Source organism: Periplaneta americana, chromosome 2 (genome assembly GCF_040183065.1).
Source record: "Periplaneta americana isolate PAMFEO1 chromosome 2, P.americana_PAMFEO1_priV1, whole genome shotgun sequence".
NCBI lineage: Eukaryota > Metazoa > Arthropoda > Insecta > Blattodea > Blattidae > Periplaneta > Periplaneta americana.
The window spans coordinates 29,169,677-29,184,497 of NC_091118.1; the positions used below are offsets into that span (position 1 = coordinate 29,169,677).

The 14,821-nt window shown below is 45.0% G+C and overlaps 1 protein-coding gene across 5 annotated transcripts in view; it reads left to right on the forward strand.

Annotated features, from left to right (window-relative positions):
- Positions 1–14,821, forward strand: part of LOC138691448 (zinc finger protein 708-like) — a 57,685-nt gene that overhangs the window by 26,716 nt on the left and 16,148 nt on the right. For 3 of the 5 annotated variants that reach the window (XM_069813435.1, XM_069813399.1, XM_069813441.1), the window contains one exon: positions 12,708–12,779. In XM_069813435.1, the coding sequence (XP_069669536.1) occupies positions 12,762–12,779 (18 nt within the window). In that variant the 5' untranslated portion in view covers positions 12,708–12,761. Of the gene's footprint in view, positions 1–12,693; positions 12,780–14,821 lie in introns of all 5 variants that reach the window. The other 2 variants (XM_069813416.1, XM_069813449.1) reach the window with 1 other exon arrangement.

The window sequence follows — 14,821 nt, forward strand, 5'->3', positions numbered from 1 at the left end:
AATAGGGGACAAAGGAGGGATGCGGGGGTTCGAAGAGAAGCGACAGTTAGCTCAAGGACGACCGGCGCGTACGGACTGACGGTAGTTGTGAGGGGAATAAAATGGCACCAAATCGGATATCCGTCGCATGGAAATTCTTTAATTTAGTTGAAGGTAATAATAAAGTCGCACACTGTAAACTTTGTGGGCGAATTTACTCTAAGGGTGGTGGAATTTCGAATTTGTTAGACCATTTGAAGCGATCGCACAATCGCGAACTTCATGAAATCAATTACGCAAAACATTTGATACGATTTCTTTTTAAATTGTTTTAGTGCTATTGTTCCCAAAGGCTCACAGTCTATGAAAAAGTATTGAAATTTCTCTAAAACGTAACTTTCGAGGCAATAAAAAACAAATGAAATATTTACAAGACGACTTAAGTTATATTTTACTGTTTAGACAACTTGACTTATATTTTACTGTTTGGATTAAAATATTTATGAATGAAACTAAAGACACATCTGATAATAATAGTCTATAATTACAATTATCCTTATGTTGATACCCACTTATATTTTTATTACAGAGCAAGAGTGGCGCGTTTTAGAAGAGGCAGTTCAAATACTGACATCCTTTAACACAATAATCACAATCCTGTCCGGTGAAGAATCTGAATAAATTATGTTGGACGGTAAACTTTATCCCATTGATAGCTCACGTTTCTTTTGTTTCATTCTGAAGCTCCCTTAATATATTTTACTTTAACTAAACCGATTAGAATAATAATTGACAAACCCTGTTTGCGATTAAACCAGAGTTTCTAGGAGAATTAAAGTATTAGGGTGGTATTCATAGACATCTCGCTATCCCGCGCTACGAGCCTGCTAAACAGGATTCATATCATATCATATCATATCGCTAACACTGGTTTATGAATACGAAAAACGTTAGTTCGCTGATCATCCACCGAAAGCCAGCGCTAAGAATGTCTATGAATACGGCCCTAAATGTTTACATTAGCTACTGAAAAGCTTTACTTCTGCGTTAGTTTTGCAGTTAGATTGAATGTTATTAATTTGATCAGTGACATAAAACTAATACGGCTTTCCACATATACTATGAATTTCAAAACTAGAAAAAAAAAATCGGAGCTAACGTAGCACTTTAAGCAACACAAAAAAAGAGCCGAAGAAAGAGAGAGAGATTAACATAAAAGAGGGATTAAACAACAACAAATTAGAACTTATTTCAAAAGATACGCGGACGTCAGCGGACTCGAATCACTACCTGATCCGATTAAAGGAATGCTCAGCGGAAAGTGTATGTCTGCGCCACAGCACATAGGCCTATAAAACCTGCGCGGCATCAATCGGAGTAACCGGAGGTCTCCGATTGAAAGCGCGCAAACAACCGCTCCGGAGAAAACCTAATCATAAGCAGCACTACTATAGAGCGTAGAACAGTGATCATCAGGGAACGGATTTATATGGACTAAAAATATATGAAATATGTAAATATATATGTAGTTATTTTTACCAAAATATGGAATTAAATATGGATTTTTACCAAAATATGGAATTAAATATGGACTTAAAATTATAAAAAAATGACTATGTACGTTAAATATTGGTACATTTTAATCAAACTAAACAAAAAATATAATGGACGTACCTTATCTTCCAATGTAGTTTCAACAAAACACAATTTTTATTGTCTGTTACCATAACAATAGGTTACAAACATTTCTTTCAAGTGCTGAAAAGTGAATCTTCTTCTATTGTCTCTGAGGATAGATTTATACTGACTAAAAGAGCGTTCGACGTCACAAGAAGTAACTGGTACATAATTCAATTTCACAATGTCTGCTGGGGATAAGTCCAAGTTAATCTTCACTGTTGATTCACCACTCATCACAGCAACAACCTTTTGTAGTTCTTCATATCCAGGGTTTTTTGAAAGTACAGTGTCCACCTTAGCTCTTACTGCATCTGCAACTTTACCTCTACCACGATTCAGTTGTTCCACAGTACTATTTATAATTTCAAAACTTTCAGATAGTGAAAGGTGCCTATTTTGGAGACTTTTGAGCGTTTTTATGATGCATGAAAATGTATGCTGAATGTGAGCTAAGTCATTCTTCACACTTATGTCACAGGTAACTGTTTTCGCAGTATCAATTGAGACTGCATCTTCAGAGTCCAATGCAAGGAGAACATTGTTAATAGAGTCTATATGTTCGGCATAATATTCAACTGCTTCTAGCCATGTACCCCATCTAGTTAAAATTGGCTTTGGTGGCAATGGAATTTCAGGGTACATTTCTTTCAACACGTTAACTCTACTGGGAGCTTTGAGAAATACTTTTTTCACTGATGAAATCAACAAATCTACTTTAGGGAAATTGTCTCTGACCACTTCTGCCACACGATGAAATGCATGCGCCACACAAGTAAAATGAGTCAATTTAGGATATACAACAGATAATGCTTGTCCAGCTTTGACCATATAAGGGGCAGCATCGCTAATAAAGAATAACACATTATCGTACATAATACCCTTTGGCCACAGGATACCCATAGCTTCGTTGAACAGTTTAACTATAGTTTTGTTATTGCACTTTTCTAGAACATCACAATGTAAAAGAATTCGTTCAGAATATTGTTCACTTAACAAACCGATAACTACATTACCAACAAGTCTACCTTCTTTGTCGGGAGTCTCATCAATGGAAACCCAAATTGAACTATCTTTAATTTCATCTCTTATCTTCTGTATTGTCTCATCGTAGATGGATGGAGCATACGTCTTCCTAAGTGTTGACTCATCCGGGATTGTATGTTGAGTATATTTTTCAAGGAATTCCCTGAAGACCTTATTCTTTAGTTTGTAGAGAGGAATATCAGCAGAGATGAGAGAACGGCACAGGTCGATGTTAAACTCAGATCTTACATTCGATGTTGTTGGTTGTGTTGAAAACAATTGTCTCTGCTTGGAATTTAGTTGTTTGTTGGCCTGATGTTTACTAGTTGTAATGTGATGTTGCACCAGGAACTTTTGTGTAGATGATACTGCACACTGACACAAATTACAAAATAATATTTTATTGTCAGTTGATAAACCATCTTCTTTAAATTCTGAAATGTAACTTGTTAGTTTTGATTTTAAATTGACTGAATGACGTACTTTTGGCATATTTACCGTCTTTATAGTATGATTTACAAAACTGAACCTATGTGTACTCTGACTGGCATTTAACTGTTGAGCTGCACAACTGAAGTCTGTTAAAAATTTTAAATTAAATTAATACAGTTTTGTAACTTACTTTCCCATTGTTGATAGGACTGCTAATTTTCAAATAACTCTGATGTTAAAGGGATTACTGAACATGTGTTTAAATCTCTATTGTTGAAATGTATTTTTAAAAGTTAATGGAATTTTGTTTTGTTTTATTGTTAAACCTAATATAATATGGACTGTTTTATATGAAATATGGAAAATATATGGAAATTAACGAAAATATGTACTAAACTCTAAAATATGGAAAAATATGGAAAATAAAAGTAGGATTTTTCAACCCTACACATTGTGAAACATAAAGATAATGCAAAATATAAATTATATTAGCTTTATAAGTAAATATGTATTTACATATAAATCCTTTCCCTGGTGATCATCAACTCGATGCGCTGTGTCGTCACCTCAGCCTGTCGTGCCGCCCGCTGCACTTCGTTTACATTTCGTTGCAACGGGCACAGCAGCGGTTAAGAGAAAGACTGTCGGAGGTTTTCAGTGGCGGTTCCGTTTTTGTGATACGTAATTGTTTCTCATATTGACCAAATTAAACAAAGTACTGTGAATGCCTAATACTGATTAATTGAAGGATTAGAGATGAAATGAGAGCTGAATAAAACTGAATACGTACTACATCTTAGATTTCTCCTTTTTCCTTTCATTTTGTTAAGTTGTAAAATATAATATAATATAATATAATATAATATAATATAATATAATATAATATAATATAATATAATATAGTTAATGCATTTCACACATGTGTTCAACATTGCAATATATAGGCTATAATAGGAAAAGTTAAAAATATGACAGTTGGAAGCCTAACCCTCTACTGATACTGATGTGGCTGATAGCCCCGAGGTCTGTGACTGATAGCCCCGAGGTCTGTGACTGATAGCCCCGAGGTCTGTGACTGATAGCCCCGAGGTCTGTTACTGATAGCCCCGAGGTCTGTGACTGATAGCCCCGAGGTCTGTGACTGATAGCCCCGAGGTCTGTTACTGATAGCCCCGAGGTCTGTGACTGATAGCCCCGAGGTCTGTGACTGAGAGCCCCGAGGGCTGTTACTGATAGCCCCGAGGTCTGTGGCTGATAGCCCTGAGGTCTATGGCTGATAGCCCTGAGATCTGTGACTGATAGCCCCGAGGTCTGTGACTGATAGCCCCGAGGTCTGTGACTGATAGCCCCGAGGTCTGTTGCTGATAGCCCCGAGGTCTGTTACTGATAGCCCCGAGGTCTGTTACTGATAGCCCCGAGGTCTGTTACTGATAGCCCCGAGGTCTGTGACTGACAGCCCCGAGGTCTGTGACTGATAGCCCCGAGGTCTGTGACTGATAGCCCCGAGGTCTGTGACTGATAGCCCCGAGGTCTGTTACTGATAGCCCCGAGGTCTGTGACTGATAGCCCCGAGGTCTGTGACTGATAGCCCCGAGGTCTGTTACTGATAGCCCCGAGGTCTGTGACTGATAGCCCCGAGGTCTGTTACTGATAGCCCCGAGGTCTGTGACTGATAGCCCCGAGGTCTGTGACTGATAGCCCCGAGGTCTGTGACTGATAGCCCCGAGGTCTGTGACTGATAGCCCCGAGGTCTGTTACTGATAGCCCCGAGGTCTGTGACTGATAGCCCCGAGGTCTATGGCTGATAGCAACGAGGTTTATTACTGATAGCCCCGAGGTCTGTGACTGATAGCCCCGAGGTCTGTGACTGATAGCCCCAAGGTCTGTGACTGATAGCCCCGAGGTCTGTTACTGATAGCCCCGAGGTCTGTGACTGATAGCCCCGAGGTCTATGGCTGATAGCAACGAGGTCTGTTACTGATAGCCCCGAGGTCTGTGACTGATAGCCCCGAGGTCTGTTACTGATAGCCCCGAGGTCTGTGACTGATAGCCCCGAGGTCTGTGACTGATAGCCCCGAGGTCTGTTACTGATAGCCCCGAGGTCTGTGACTGATAGCCCCGAGGTCTGTTACTGATAGCCCCGAGGTCTGTGACTGATAGCCCCGAGGTCTGTGACTGATAGCCCCGAGGTCTGTTACTGATAGCCCCGAGGTCTGTGACTGATAGCCCCGAGGTCTGTTACTGATAGCCCCGAGGTCTGTGACTGATAGCCCCGAGGTCTGTGACTGATAGCCCCGAGGTCTGTGACTGATAGCCCCGAGGTCTGTGACTGATAGCCCCGAGGTCTGTGACTGATAGCCCCGAGATCTGTTACTGATAGCCCCGAGGTCTGTGACTGATAGCCCCGAGGTCTATGGCTGATAGCAACGAGGTCTGTTACTGATAGCCCCGAGGTCTGTGACTGATAGCCCCGAGGTCTGTGACTGATAGCCCCGAGGTCTGTGACTGATAGCCCCGAGGTCTATGGCTGATAGCAACGAGGTCTGTTACTGATAGCCCCGAGGTCTGTTACTGATAGCCCCGAGGTCTGTGACTGATAGCCCCGAGGTCTATGGCTGATAGCAACGAGGTCTGTGACTGATAGCCCCGAGGTCTGTTACTGATAGCCCCGAGGTCTGTGACTGATAGCCCCGAGGTCTGTTACTGATAGCCCCGAGGTCTGTGACTGATAGCCCCGAGGTGTGTTACTGATAGCCCCGAGGTCTGTGACTGATAGCCCCGAGGTCTGTGACTGATAGCCCCGAGGTCTATGGCTGATAGCCCTGAGGTCTGTGACTGATAGCCCCGAGGTCTGTGACTGATAGCCCCGAGATCTGTGACTGATAGCCCCGAGGTCTGTGACTGATAGCCCCGAGGTCTGTTACTGATAGCCCCGAGGTCTGTGACTGATAGCCCCGAGGTCTGTTACTGATAGCCCCGAGGTCTGTTACTGATAGCCCCGAGGTCTGTGACTGATAGCCCCGAGGTCTGTTACTGATAGCCCCGAGGTCTGTTACTGATAGCCCCGAGGTCTGTGACTGATAGCCCCGAGGTCTGTTACTGATAGCCCCGAGGTCTGTTACTGATAGCCCCGAGGTCTGTGACTGATAGCCCCGAGGTCTGTTACTGATAGCCCCGAGGTCTGTGACTGACAGCCCCGAGGTATGTGACTGACAGCCCCGAGGTCTGTTACTGATAGCCCCGAGGTCTGTGACTGACAGCCCCGAGGTCTGTTACTGATAGCCCCGAGGTCTGTTACTGATAGCCCCGAGGTCTGTTACTGATAGCCCCGAGGTCTATGGCTGATAGGCCCGAGGTCTGTTACTGATAGCCCCGAGGTCTGTGACTGATAGCCCCGAGGTCTGTGACTGATAGCCCCGAGGTCTGTGACCGATAGCCCCGAGGTCTGTTACTGATAGCCCCGAGGTCTGTTACTGATAGCCTCGAGGTCTGTGACTGATAGCCCCGAGGTCTGTTACTGATAGCCCCGAGGTCTGTTACTGATAGCCCCGAGGTCTGTTACTGATAGCCCCGAGGTCTGTGACTGATAGCCCCGAGGTCTGTTACTGATAGCCCCGAGGTCTGTTACTGATAGCCCCGAGGTCTGTGACTGATAGCCCCGAGGTCTGTTAGTGATAGCCCCGAGGTCTGTTACTGATAGCCCCGAGGTCTGTGACTGATAGCCCCGAGGTCTGTGACTGACAGCCCCGAGGTATGTGACTGACAGCCCCGAGGTCTGTTACTGATAGCCCCGAGGTCTGTGACTGACAGCCCCGAGGTCTGTGACTGATAGCCCCGAGGTCTGTTACTGATAGCCCCGAGGTCTGTTACTGATAGCCCCGAGGTCTATGGCTGATAGCCCCGAGGTCTGTTACTGATAGCCCCGAGGTCTGTGACTGATAGCCCCGAGGTCTGTGACTGATAGCCCCGAGGTCTGTTACTGATAGCCCCGAGGTCTGTTACTGATAGCCCCGAGGTCTGTGACTGATAGCCCCGAGGTCTGTTACTGATAGCCCCGAGGTCTGTTACTGATAGCCCCGAGGTCTGTGACTGATAGCCCCGAGGTCTGTTACTGATAGCCCCGAGGTCTGTGACTGACAGCCCCGAGGTATGTGACTGACAGCCCCGAGGTCTGTTACTGATAGCCCCGAGGTCTGTGACTGACAGCCCCGAGGTCTGTTACTGATAGCCCCGAGGTCTGTGACTGATAGCCCCGAGGTCTGTTACTGATAGCCCCGAGGTCTGTGACTGATAGCCCCGAGGTCTATGGATGATAGCCCCGAGGTCTGTGACTGACAGCCCCGAGGTCTGTGACTGATAGCCCCGAGGTGTGTTACTGATAGCCCCGAGGTCTGTGACTGATAGCCCCGAGGTCTGTTACTGATAGCCCCGAGGTCTGTGACTGTTAGCCCCGAGGTCTGTGACTGATAGCCCCGAGGTCTGTTACTGATAGCCCCGAGGTCTGTGAGTGATAGCCACGAGGTCTGTGACTGAAAGCCCCGAGGTCTATGGCTGATAGCCCTGAGGTCTGTGACTGATAGCCCCGAGGTCTGTGACTGATAGCCCTGAGATCTGTGACTGATAGCCCCGAGGTCTGTGACTGATAGCCCCGAGGTCTGTTACTGATAGCCCCGAGGTCTGTGACTGATAGCCCCGAGGTCTGTGACTGATAGCCCCGAGGTCTGTGACTGATAGCCCCGAGGTCTATTACTGATAGCCCCGAGGTCTGTGACTGATAGCCCCGAGGTCTGTGACTGATAGCCCCGAGGTCTGTTACTGATAGTCCCGAGGTCTGTGACTGATAGCCCCGAGGTCTGTGACTGATAGCCCCGAGGTCTGTGACTGATAGCCCCGAGGTCTGTGACTGATAGCCCCGAGGTCTGTTACTGATAGCCCCGAGGTTTGTGACTGATAGCCCCGAGGTCTATGGCTGATAGCAACGAGGTCTGTTACTGATAGCCCCGAGGTCTGTGACTGATAGCCCCGAGGTCTGTGACTGATAGCCCCGATGTCTGTGACTGATAGCCCCGAGGTCTGTGACTGATAGCCCCGAGGTCTATGGCTGATAGCAACTAGGTCTGTTACTGATAGCCCCGAGGTCTGTTACTGATAGCCCCGAGGTCTGTGACTGATAGCCCCGAGGTCTGTGGCTGATAGCAACGAGGTCTGTGACTGATAGCCCCGAGGTCTGTTACTGATAGCCCCGAAGTCTGTGACTGATAGCCCCGAGGTCTGTGACTGATAGCCCCAAGGTCTATGGCTGATAGCAACGAGGTCTGTTACTGATAGCCCCGAGGTCTGTGACTGATAGCCCCGAGGTCTGTGACTGATAGCCCCGAGGTCTATGGCTGATAGCAACGAGGTCTGTTACTGATAGCCCCGAGGTCTGTGACTGATAGCCCCGAGGTCTGTTACTGATAGCCCCGAGGTCTGTGACTGATAGCCCCGAGGTCTGTGACTGATAGCCCCGAGGTCTATGGCTGATAGCCCTGAGGTCTGTGACTGATAGCCCCGAGGTCTGTTACTGATAGCCCCGAGGTCTGTTACTGATAGCCCCGAGGTCTGTGACTGATAGCCCCGAGGTCTGTTACTGATAGCCCCGAGGTCTGTTACTGATAGCCCCGAGGTCTGTGACTGATAGCCCCGAGGTCTGTGACTGATAGCCCCGAGGTCTGTGACTGATAGCCCCGAGGTCTGTTACTGATAGCCCCGAGGTCTGTTACTGATAGCCCCGAGGTCTGTGACTGATAGCCCCGAGGTCTGTTACTGATAGCCCCGAGGTCTGTGACTGACAGCCCCGAGGTATGTGACTGACAGCCCCGAGGTCTGTTACTGATAGCCCCGAGGTCTGTGACTGACAGCCCCGAGGTCTGTGACTGATAGCCCCGAGGTCTGTTACTGATAGCCCCGAGGTCTGTTACTGATAGCCCCGAGGTCTATGGCTGATAGCCCCGAGGTCTGTTACTGATAGCCCCGAGGTCTGTGACTGATAGCCCCGAGGTCTGTGACTGATAGCCCCGAGGTCTGTGACTGATAGCCCCGAGGTCTGTTACTGATAGCCCCGAGGTCTGTGACTGATAGCCCCGAGGTCTGTTACTGATAGCCCCGAGGTCTGTGACTGATAGCCCCGAGGTCTGTTACTGATAGCCCCGAGGTCTGTGACTGACAGCCCCGAGGTCTGTTACTGATAGCCCCGAGGTCTGTGACTGATAGCCCCGAGGTCTGTTACTGATAGCCCCGAGGTCTGTGACTGATAGCCCCGAGGTCTATGGATGATAGCCCCGAGGTCTGTGACTGACAGCCCCGAGGTCTGTGACTGATAGCCCCGAGGTGTGTTACTGATAGCCCCGAGGTCTGTGACTGATAGCCCCGAGGTCTGTTACTGATAGCCCCGAGGTCTGTGACTGTTAGCCCCGAGGTCTGTGACTGATAGCCCCGAGGTCTGTTACTGATAGCCCCGAGGTCTGTGACTGATAGCCACGAGGTCTGTGACTGATAGCCCCGAGGTCTATGGCTGATAGCCCTGAGGTCTGTGACTGATAGCCCCGAGGTCTGTGACTGATAGCCCTGAGATCTGTGACTGATAGCCCCGAGGTCTGTGACTGATAGCCCCGAGGTCTGTGACTGATAGCCCCGAGGTCTGTGACTGATAGCCCCGAGGTCTGTGACTGATAGCCCCGAGGTCTGTGACTGATAGCCCCGAGGTCTATTACTGATAGCCCCGAGGTCTGTGACTGATAGCCCCGAGGTCTGTTACTGATAGTCCCGAGGTCTGTGACTGATAGCCCCGAGGTCTGTGACTGATAGCCCCGAGGTCTGTGACTGATAGCCCCGAGGTCTGTGACTGATAGCCCCGAGGTCTGTTACTGATAGCCCCGAGGTCTGTGACTGATAGCCCCGAGGTCTATGGCTGATAGCAACGAGGTCTGTTACTGATAGCCCCGAGGTCTGTGACTGATAGCCCCGAGGTCTGTGACTGATAGCCCCGAGGTCTGTGACTGATAGCCCCGAGGTCTGTGACTGATAGCCCCGAGGTCTATGGCTGATAGCAACTAGGTCTGTTACTGATAGCCCCGAGGTCTGTTACTGATAGCCCCGAGGTCTGTGACTGATAGCCCCGAGGTCTGTGGCTGATAGCAACGAGGTCTGTGACTGATAGCCCCGAGGTCTGTTACTGATAGCCCCGAGGTCTGTGACTGATAGCCCCGAGGTCTGTGACTGATAGCCCCAAGGTCTATGGCTGATAGCAACGAGGTCTGTTACTGATAGCCCCGAGGTCTGTGACTGATAGCCCCGAGGTCTGTGACTGATAGCCCCGAGGTCTATGGCTGATAGCAACGAGGTCTGTTACTGATAGCCCCGAGGTCTGTGACTGATAGCCCCGAGGTCTGTTACTGATAGCCCCGAGGTCTGTGACTGATAACCCCGAGGTCTGTGACTGATAGCCCCGAGGTCTATGGCTGATAGCCCTGAGGTCTGTGACTGATAGCCCCGAGGTCTGTTACTGATAGCCCCGAGGTCTGTTACTGATAGCCCCGAGGTCTGTGACTGATAGCCCCGAGGTCTGTTACTGATAGCCCCGAGGTCTGTTACTGATAGCCCCGAGGTCTGTGACTGATAGCCCCGAGGTCTGTGACTGATAGCCCCGAGGTCTGTGACTGATAGCCCCGAGGTCTGTTACTGATAGCCCCGAGGTCTGTTACTGATAGCCCCGAGGTCTGTGACTGATAGCCCCGAGGTCTGTTACTGATAGCCCCGAGGTCTGTGACTGACAGCCCCGAGGTATGTGACTGACAGCCCCGAGGTCTGTAACTGATAGCCCCGAGGTCTGTGACTGACAGCCCCGAGGTCTGTTACTGATAGCCCCGAGGTCTGTGACTGATAGCCCCGAGGTCTGTTACTGATAGCCCCGAGGTCTGTGACTGATAGCCCCGAGGTCTATGGATGATAGCCCCGAGGTCTGTGACTGACAGCCCCGAGGTCTGTGACTGATAGCCCCGAGGTGTGTTACTGATAGCCCCGAGGTCTGTTACTGATAGCCCCGAGGTCTGTGACTGATAGCCCCGAGGTCTGTGACTGATAGCCCCGAGGTCTGTGACTGATAGCCCCGAGGTCTGTGACTGATAGCCCCGAGGTATGTGACTGATAGCCCCGAGGTCTGTGACTGATAGCCCCGAGGTCTGTGACTGATAGCCCCGAGGTCAATGGCTGATAGCAACGAGGTCTGTTACTGATAGCCCCGAGGTCTGTTACTGATAGCCGCGAGGTCTGTGACTGATAGCCCCGAGGTCTGTGACTGATAGCCCCGAGGTCTGTTACTGATAGCCCCGAGGTCTGTGACTGATAGCCCCGAGGTGTGTTACTGATAGCCCCGAGGTCTGTGACTGATAGCCCCGAGGTCTATGGCTGATAGCCCTGAGGTCTATGGCTGATAGCCCCGAGGTCTGTGACTGATAGCCCTGAGATCTGTGACTGATAGCCCCGAGGTCTGTGACTGATAGCCCTGAGATCTGTGACTGATAGCCCCGATGTCTGTGACTCATAGCCCTGAGGTCTGTGGCTGATAGCCCCGAGGTCTGTGACTTACAGCCCTGAGGTCTGTGGCTGACAGCTCCGAGGTCTGTGACTTACAGCCCTGAGGTCTGTGACTTACAGCCCTGAGGTCTGTGGCTGAAGCTCCGAAGTCTGTGACTGATTGCCGCGAGGTTTGTGTTAATGCGCTAAAGCTAAAATTATTGAAATTACGTAATACGAAACAGCATTATAAGTATCAGCGATTACTGTACTTATTTTGTAAATTTAATGATTTGGATTTATTTTCTGTGTGCTGATAATAGACTAATTATATAATAATAATAATAATAATAATAATAATAATAATAATAATAATAATAATAATAGACTCATAATAATAATAATAATAGACTCATAATAATAATAATAATAATAATAATAATAATAATAATAATAATAATAATAGGTCTCTCAGCACCCTATAAGATACAGATTTGTTATTCAGTTGTCTGATTTGAGTTCAGCAGTTAGTTACATAAACAAAAAGTCCCTGCTCAGTTGTTTGGAGCAGCCAGACATAAAGAGCCCAAAGAGCTCTCTGATCATATCTGTCTGCGCTGATAATGGATACTGTATGTAGTTCGGAAACGTTGGAAATGCTAAATTCCAGTACATGGTGGAAAAGAGGTTAGATTTAAGCTGTTTGTATACAGGGTGATTCAGGATTTCTGCAACAAGCTGTGGGAATCGCTTGATCTCACAATGAGGATAATTTTTCATAAACAACCCATGTTCTCCGATGCCTCGTTTAGGAGCTAAGCGACATAATTAACTGTAAACCTGTCTTTTTTCGATGTCACGTAGCTCCTGCACGTGGCATTGCAGAACATGGGTTGTTTTAAGAAAAATGATCCTCATTGCGAGATCTATCGATCCTCAGAGTTTGTGGTAGAGGTCGTGAATCACCCTGTATAGACTTATCGGTATTGTTACGCTAATAGTTTTTAATCATGCTATGACGATTAGTTTTGTGTTTACAGTTCGAAGCAACTCTTCCTCCAACAACACTTCCACATTCGTCCTATACGGACGCTATGATGGCCAACAACACTGTAAGTAGCATTCTGTATCTTTTAAAGCAATAGAATTTACTTAAGTTAGGTACTGACATCTTGACTGACACATACTCTCCTATCATAGGCCTATATTGTTTTCCAAAGAAAGAGGGAATTTAATTTACACTTGGATAAGCAAATAATAAGATTATATTCAGTCTTGGAAGACCAGAAACTGTTGCTGTACAGGATACATATGTGTACTATATGATTACATATTAAAACATTCAATTGGCATGTTAAGTATTTATAAGAATAGGCTATAGGCCTAGATGTTTTCAGAATCTGCTACACATATTCTACTGTTGAGCATTCCTCAATATTTGTATTATTAATTATTTGCCTGTTGACTAGCACATTAATAAATAAATAAGTAAATAAAATAAAATTAAATTAAATTAAAATAAAATTGAAATAAAATTTAAAATTTAAAAATTTAAAAACTTAAAAATTAAAAAAAAAAATTAAAAAATTAAATTAAAATGAAATAAAAACAAAATAAAAATACAATTCAAATTCAAATTGAAATTAGAATTAAAATTAAAATTAAATTAAAATTAAAATTAAATTAAAATTAAAATTAAATAAAACTAAAATAAATTAAAATTAAAATTAAAATCAAAATAAAATTGAAATAAAATAAAATTGAATCAAATTTAAATTAAATTAAATTAATATAAATTAAAAGAAATTAAATTAAAATTAAATTTTAAATTAAATTAAATTAAAATAAAATAAAATAAGATAAAATTAAATTAAATTAAATTAAAATAAACTAAAATAAACTAAGTTAAAATAAAATAAAATAAAATATATATGAACAGATGACAAATAAATGAATAAACAAATAAAAGTGTAAATAAATAAATAAAAATTATTATTATTATTATTATTATTATTATTATCATAAGCAGTACGAGACGAGCCATTCAAATTGTACAAGTTGTACAGGGCTATCAACCGAAGAAAAGTCTTTTAATAAATATTATAATTATGTAGAAAAGGTCTTTGCTGTGGTCGTACCGGAGAACCAGTTCCATTCCGGGGCTTATGGTGTGATTTCGTAACAAGCTGTTTTTTTACAGTGATGGGTTGTTAGCCCAAGTTGGAGGACCACCCCTTATCGGCTGTCCGCGAATGCTTATTCAATATATTCGTAGATACCCTTCATATCAGGAGGCCGTCTCCTCTATCCGCAACTTGAGGGATGAAGTTACAGGAGAATTGAGAAAGTTACACGACGCAGAACTGCATGCATTTTATTCTTCACGTGACATAATTAGGAACATTAAATCCAGACGTTTGAGATGGGCAGGGCATGTAGCACGTATGGGCGAATCCAGAAATGCATATAGAGTGTTAGTTGGGAAGCTGGAGGAAAAAATACCTTTGGGGAGGCTGAGACGTAGATGGGAGGATAATATAAAAATGGATTTGAAGGAGGTGAGATATTGATAGGGACTGGATTAATCTTGCTCAGGATAGGGACCAATGGCGAGGTTTAGTGAGGGCGGCAATGAACCTCCGGGTTCCTTAAAAGCCAGTAAGTAAGTGAGAAAAGGTATTTTTTTTCCGTAGGCCTACTGAGTATCAATCCAATCAATCAATCAATCCATTTATTAATGTCATGAGCAACGGTTTGTTGCAATATATTAAAAAAAATAATATTTGACGTAAAATATAAAAATAGAATGAATACAACAATACAAATGAAATACAATACTGGTATTAATAATAATAATAATAATAATAATAATAATGATTTATTTCAGCTGGCAGAGTTAAGGCCGTAAGGCCTTCTCTTCCACTTAACCAGCAAAAAGTGTATATACATATGAATGAACTTACAAAGAATTCAACAATTTGATTTAGATGAGAGTTACTTGTATACAAGAGTTATTTACGAATTAAACAACAAAATACTATGAACTATTAATTAAACACTGAAATAAACTGTGTAGCAGAATTAAACTAAAATACATAGAATGTTAATATATTTCAAATGATATTAGATAATAGAAAGAGATTATTATGAGACA